Here is a 7,457-nt window from a genome sequence, read left to right on the forward strand (position 1 = left end):
AAGGACTGTGGAAAGCGAGGAACACTCTCATCCGGCACAACATAAAGTGGGGGGCGAGGGAGCTGGAGGAGAGGATCCTGGCGGACCTCAGGAGGAGGACGAAGCACCACGTCGCCAAATGGGGTTTCCCCACGGCGAGGGAGCGCTGGAATGGACTTTGGGCCCTATACAGAGATTAAAGGACAATAGCAAGTGGTAGATTTGGAGGGACTCTCTTAATTGCGCAAATCCGCCCCCACTCGCAAAGATTGATAACGGACAATCAATCTCCGTTCCGCCGTTGTTTTTTATTACATGGAGTGTTAATATGTGTGAGATGTTCCTTTTGAGATGTTTTTTTTGCAGAATAAAGTATATTTTGTAGAACAAAAAACATCTTATGACAAGGTTTACAAGTTATCTGTTGAACTACATTCTCATAGGTGTGGTCACATTCCAGATCATTTGTTTACGTTTTTGTTTCTGGAGCAACTGTTAGATGAAATGTGCTAATATGTAACCTAACTCCAGTGTGAATAACTAGAAGAGGGGAGCAGCTCCATTCCATACCATGGGAGCTTTGAGATTGGCTGGGCCAGATCTCTCATTTGCATATCTGATTTGGAAATATAACACTAAACCCCTTCTTGCATGGATTTAACTTGCACCCAAGAGTCCCCTACTGTGTATTGCTACTTATTTTTTTATGATAAGTGGTGATTACCAGTTGACAGGTTTTATTTGTTGAATTATAAATGGTTTTGTATTATCATCCTGAATGGCCTGTACTCAAGGTTTGGTAGGGTATGTGTTTTCATTTCATTTACCAAATTGAATTTTTGCTCTTTTAGTATTTGTCTAGAAGGCTTTCTGAAGTCAGGAACCCCATTTATTTGGTGAAAAAGGATTCTGTATTAATATTAATATTTCTCATACAACATAAATAGGGTCTTTTATGAATAAAAAGATCTTGCACTTGGAAATCTTGATAAAGCTGTGTGCTTCCATACACTCAAGCAGTTTTGATTCCTAATATTTGACCTTAGGTGCGGGAACGGGTCTTTTTTGCCATTTGATTTCCAATTGATCAGCACAGTATAGAAAATAGACCCATAAAGCAACCTCAGCAGTGACAAATGTCACTGGGTCACTTGGGTTTATACGTCGGGGTCCGGTAGTGAAGCTCCGCTCCTGTTTAGCCTCCGAAGCCGTACAGGGTGCGGCCCTGGCGCTTCAGCGCGTACACCACGTCCATGGCAGTGACGGTCTTCCTCTTGGCGTGCTTGGCGTGCTCGGTGTAGGTGACGTTCTCCAGGAACACCTTCAGCACCCCGCGGGTCTCCTCGTAGTTCAGCCTGGAGATCCGCTTCACTCCCCCACGGCGAGCCAGGCGGCGGATTGCGGGCTTGGTGATTCCCTGGATGTTGTCGCGGAGAACCTTACGGTGACGCTTAGCACCTCCTTTCCCGAGTCCCTTTCCGCCTTTGCCTCTTCCAGACATCTTCTAGTTATCAGCTGTGAACACGACACACACTGCTCATCTTTGATGTATAATAGACATCTTTCTTTGATGTCTATTATACATCAAAGAAAGATTTTTATAGGTGTAGAAACTAGTAAATAAAGCCAATGATTTGTTTTAGAAATGTATTCTTAAAATATACAATTATTCACACCTGATCAATATGTAGTTCAAATTATACATTATATACAATATTGTATTCAAATGTCTAATCATCATAAAAAACACAACTAGTAAACTTCAGTTACAAATTCTAGTAACATGGCAATATATATAGTAATGACAAACACAAACTAATTACATGAACACGCTAATATTTAACTCAAAACCACATTTCGATTCAGATATAAATTTTTAAAATTTACAACTTCTTTATTTCCACGAAAATATTATTAATGTAGCACAAACGCTACTTTCTAATAAAGACAGAAAGAAACTGTTTGTTTTGTGTCTACTGGTGATCCTCCTCTCGATACTAATGAAATGTTTAATATGATCCCTCGAGAAAAAAAAGGAATCAATTTCCGCCTGGAATGATTGATGCCCCATCAAGCGGTTTGTAATATCCCTGGAAGTTTATACAGTAGAATCCTGGTTCGTGGCTTAAATTCAAGGTAAATGAGACTAAGGAAACGAGTTGGAAACTTGATGTCGAAGTGGGATTTAAATCACCCATTTCACATTTTACTTCATTGGGCAGTATGTGCCAGAGAGCAATGCTACAGCATCTCTTCGATAGCTCAGTTGGTAGAGCGGAGGACTGTAGTGGAGTCAACAGGGAATCCTTAGGTCGCTGGTTTGATTCCGGATCAAAGGAAGGTGCTTTTCATGTAATTTAATCAAAGAGTTAAAAAAGCGACTCTGTTTTATTCAGACATTGATCAAAAGCTCAATAATCGACTAAGCAAAGGCTCCTGTTCCGAATTCAGCCCACGTCTGATTGTCTTTTTTTTGCCAAGATCTGATCTTTGAATTAAGGGACTACACTGTCTGCTTTGTAATTCAAAAATACATACAAATGTCAAGTTTTTTGTAGATATAAAGGTGTTCTCTGTTTTCAAAGGATAGTTACTTAATTGGCATAATGATTTGGTATTGATTTTGTATCGTTGTATTATAAAGTTTGTGCTTTCTGTGTTTTTATCGTATTGTGAACTTATTTTTTAAACAAATGCTTACAAAGGCAAACACGGCACACATCTGTTTATACCAGCGGTGAATTGTACATTTTTATTAAGTACAAGCTACTGTGCACTTCTGGGAGTATAACAGGTTCGATATAAAGTGGCAAAAATATAAAAGGGGAAAATACCCCAGACTGCATGTAAAGCCCTCGTTGTGACTGTTTTAGATAAAATGGCGTACTATGCACGAAATGTTGCAGAAACACAATCTGATATTTTGATACAGCTAGGCCAGCGCTTCCAAAGCACGCAGGTGTAGAACAGGACTTAATGCATTTTTATACAAAAATTCGTATTCTATATTCTGGTCGCTTGCAAATTAGAATGGCATATGTTTAGCAATAATATTATTTATGGTACCTGAAAGTTTCAGGTTGTTGCACAAAGCTAAGGTATGCGTATACGTGATCTGACAACTGGAATCAATTTCCTGTCGTTAAACTCTGTTTATTTTTAAGTTGAGGCCCAGGATCCAAATCTTTAGTTCTGATTTTTTAAAGTGATATCTTTCCTTCCTGTCGTGGAAGTCACACGATGTGAACAATTGTTTTTTTTACGTTGCGATCCAAAGAGCCTCAGACGCACAGTCTAACAGTAACCAAACCAGAATGGATTCTGCTGGGAGCCGGGCTGAGCTCATTCTCACTCCCTTTGCTGAAAACAGAATTATTTCTTCCCCGAACATCGTCTACAGATCACTTGTGCGCTTTTAACCTTCTCGCAGCTACGGGCGAGACTGACGCTCATGATATGAAGGCACCCGCTGGAAGACATTCTCTAACTCTCACAATCGCGACAGACTTCGGTTTAAAAAAAAAAAAAAGTAGATATAGCCCTGAAAAAAGCATTAGCTTTATCAGTTTTTACATTAATCTATTTTGAATCAAAGTTTGATTTTTTTTATTGCATTTTACATTATAATAATAATAATCATCATCATCATTATTATTGCTTACACTTATATAGCGCTGTTCTGGATACTCCACTCAATGTGCTTTACAGGTAATGGGGACTCCCCTCCACCACCACCATTCTCCTGAATGATCACAGGACCTCGGTTTTACGTCTCAGCCGAAGGACGGCACCTGTTTACAGTTTAGTGTCCCCGTCATTGTACTGGGGTATTAGGACCCGCATGGACCGCAGGGTATGCGCTCAGCGACAGAAACCAGATGTGTGTCGGGCTCGGCTGTGAGCAGGACAATGACGTCACGGGGACAAAGTAGAGGAAATCAAAACGGTTCTATAAAAGACCTGTGTCAGCTGTTGGTTTGCAGTCTGGACTCTAAATCCTCCGATCCGATTTTAAATCTCTCTAATACCTGAGCGGCTTCTTCCGAGTATTTATTCGTATACTTATTAGTAGTATGAAGGATGTGACAAATTTATGATTTCTTGGAACAAAATGGTTTTAATTTGCATTCGAAATGAAGCGGAATTTTAGCGCGACACACAAACCCTTTGTCTTTTTTAGATAGTGATTTTTAAACAGATATAAATGTAGAAAACGTGTTTTATTTTAGCACTACAATAGCAGGGTCAGTGGCGTAATGAATAACGCGTCAGGACTTCCATCAGAAAATTATACTGTAGGTTGGACTGCCGTCTGGCTTGTTTCGTTTATACCACTTACATTCTTTTATATAAATGAACTCCACCTGAAAGCTATAGAACACACTTTAGGTAAGTTGTCTGCAGCCTCATGCGAATTTCAACAACTTACCCAAAACACTGTACTGTCTGGAGTTCAGCTCCAGCTCTGAACTCAATTGCAATGAAAAACCATGCGTAACAAAACTGGAGAACAGCTGAACTTGTGCTCAGTTCGGTGATGAGGGTTCAGAACTGTCCTTGTTGTAATTAGCACGAACTGCACAGGCTCTGAATCAGACCATGTCAATTAGTCTGATCAGTGTAGGACACGTTAATGTAGAATTATTAATAGGCTTATTAGTTAGTTAGTTAGTTAGTTCAGGTTTACCCACCTGAACTAATGTAGAATTATTACTTGGTCTGTCTCTTGTTTGTATATAAATGAATGTCTCTGACAACTTAATGTTAGTTTTATGATGTAGGTCAGGCGTTGACATATGCACGAGTATACGAAATGTCTCACTCCTGATTCAACTCATGTTCTATAGGAGATTGGCGATTCCTCCTGTTTCTCGTACAACCATATCAGAACAGAAGACTGTGTCACCCAGCTGTGATTCAAGATCGACTCGCATCTTTATCCCTTTTTTGTTCGTGATCATTATTTTCTTTAGTTATGATCAATATTGAACTTTTTCGAAATGAAATGACAATAATCAAACATGCTGGCAGATTTTTGAAAAGTATTCGGAATTGACAGGGTGCCCCTTTGGAACAGTCGTCAGAAAATGTGAGAAAATGAAAGTTATGTAAGCTCTCACACAAAGCATTGAAGATTGGAATCTGAGTGTAAAAAAGCTACCCGTCTCCCAATGATAGGCAGGGATACACACCATGACTCAAATAGACTCAGCGAACTTTAACACCTATGATATTACGAGTGCTTTGCACGTGTCGAATTTCAAGAAGGAACTACTACAACAGTTGTGGATATAATTCATTACCACCGGCAAAGTCCAATACCGGCAACTTCTGAAAAAATAATGTTCACTCATGGAATTTGGTCTTTGAACGGCTGGCGGGAAAATTCATTTATACTCCTGTTGCACCCTCAGCTGAAACATGTTAAAATAACAACGCAGATTTGTTGGAGAACCTGACAAGAATTATTGGGTTAGCACTGTATGTATTCTGGTATATTTACTTTAATTTTAATATAAATGAAAACATGCATGCTGTATAATCTATTGTAATTTTAAAATATGTTAGCTGAGGATGCGAGGGGGGCTATTATACCTTGTGAAACACGCAAGGAACTGTAAAAAAGGCTGGTATTTGAAAAAAATTGGCGATCACAAGAAAACCACAATTTATGTGGTATTATCATCAATATCCTTCAAAATCTATGTTCAAATGAAGGATTTAAAGAAACTATGAAAAAAGCAACAGTAATAGCAGAGGATTTTGATTTTTGCTCTTCAAGTCAGTAGATCGACGTAGAGTTGCGCCCCTACAAACAGCACAAAGGATGAAACCCACCTCTTTCGTTATTGCTATGTTTGTGCCGGTGAAAGTAGCATTTGTGCTATTGAAAGCATCTCGGAAGATAAAGTTGCAGTCACTTCCACATGTCATGATATCATCGGACGACAAGAGCTGAAGCCCCCCAGTCCAAGCCAGGAATGTGAGGAAGACAGACATGGAGGAAGGTAGTGTGGCCGAGTGGTCTAAGGCGCTGGATTTAGGCTCCAGTCTCTCTGGGGGCGTGGGTTCGAATCCCACTGCTGCCAAATGTTAGTGTTTTAAGACCTGCAATACGACCAGTAAAAGTGCTTTTTGTTAGGCTGCAGGAGGTGTTTAGAGATAGACTTTCTAAAAGACAGGCTAAACATCAAGGCAGAAAAAATATTTTGTTTTCTCAACAAAAATTCTCTTTGGCATGTTCAGCTTTATGTAGGGAACAACATCTGCCAAGATCACTTTTGAGGCAGTGCACATGATAGTGTACCGGCAAGTACAGTACATTCAATATTGGCTGTGGTGGTGAGCTGCTTTTGTCTGTGAAACTTTTAATTCTTCACGCCGAATCGTTGGCAGGGGTAATAGCTTATCTTTGAACAGAGCGCTCCATCAGAAATACTTTGTTCGTGCTCAAAAGAGATCAGAGGATTAACTTCATGAATTCACATAGCATACCTTACAGGAAAGATTTAAAAGGGGAATTGATTGTGCTACCTGATGTTGTTCCTGTGGTTTCTTTGGATACAAAGGTGAATGTTCTTTGATGTTCTGCTAGAGTATCCACTGGGTGGGTTTTATCGATTAGCTCAGATAGGTCATCAGTGCTCCGTCTCCGGAAAATAATCAGCACTGTTTTTTCCTGTGCTGTCTTTTAAAACATATAAGATCACGAGTTTACAGATTTCTCCAAATAACAACTATACATTTTAACCCAGCGGTTAGCATTCCTTCAATCCAATAGTTTTACTCTAGGTTAAAAGCAGCGCAATATACAGAGAGATGATATTCAAATATTTCAACGTTCTGTTGGATTACCTGTATGGAGATATCGCTCAGAATTCCTAATATGATTTTGAGTTCAGTTTTGCTTTACTACTTTCAGAGTCTTATATTGACCTTGAAGCAGAGAAGTGACATAATCACAAATAGTCTTATTAATATTTCAGTTAAATCTTTTTTTCTGTAGTAACATCAGTTGATATTAATATTAGTCCTGATTTATAATTTTTTGTCATGGTTGATCTTAAATAATTTTGTAATTTGTTTCAGTTTTGAAAAATCATGCAGAGAAGCTACCAAAACTGGTATAGTTCATATAATGATTAATGCAATAGCAGCATTTTGGGTTGAAAACAAAAAGTATATCTTGGTATGAATCCTAACACTTCATAGGCAGCGTTCTAGGACTTCTCGCTTCAGATAAAGTTGTCAATACATCATAGATTTCTACTCAATCAATATCAGCAGTGTTATCACTACCGAACGCTAAATATAGATCCTGGCAATACTTCGTGAGATCTTCGTAAGAAAATCCCAAATACTACGGAAGGAATCAAATTTATATGTTTCTTTGGATCGAGAAGATGATCATTATGAGACTCAAAACATGCCTGTCTTTTCTTTTTTCGAGGACAAATGGATTATTGAGGTGTAAAGAT

At 38.9% G+C, this 7,457-nt stretch overlaps 1 protein-coding gene and 2 non-coding genes across 3 annotated transcripts; 2 read left to right on the forward strand and 1 right to left on the reverse strand.

Moving 5' to 3' along the window:
• Positions 1-812: 812 nt before the first annotated feature.
• On the forward strand, positions 813-868 carry LOC148663494 (U7 small nuclear RNA). Its single transcript, XR_015939023.1, has one exon. It is a non-coding gene; the product is annotated as a U7 small nuclear RNA (small nuclear RNA).
• A 264-nt stretch (positions 869-1,132) lies between these two features.
• LOC148663495 (histone H4-like) lies at positions 1,133-1,480 on the reverse strand. The gene has a single exon (XM_088633043.1). It carries the CDS (start codon positions 1,478-1,480, stop codon positions 1,175-1,177), a length of 306 nt encoding a protein of 101 aa, XP_088489169.1. The 3' UTR covers positions 1,133-1,174.
• Positions 1,481-5,986: 4,506 nt separating this feature from the next.
• trnal-uag (transfer RNA leucine (anticodon UAG)) lies at positions 5,987-6,068 on the forward strand. The gene has a single exon. It is a non-coding gene; the product is annotated as a tRNA-Leu (tRNA).
• The last annotated feature ends 1,389 nt before the right edge of the window (positions 6,069-7,457 follow it).

This window comes from Lepisosteus platostomus, chromosome 5 (genome assembly GCF_059453375.1).
Source record: "Lepisosteus platostomus isolate fLepPlt1 chromosome 5, fLepPlt1.hap1, whole genome shotgun sequence".
Lineage (NCBI taxonomy): Eukaryota > Metazoa > Chordata > Actinopteri > Semionotiformes > Lepisosteidae > Lepisosteus > Lepisosteus platostomus.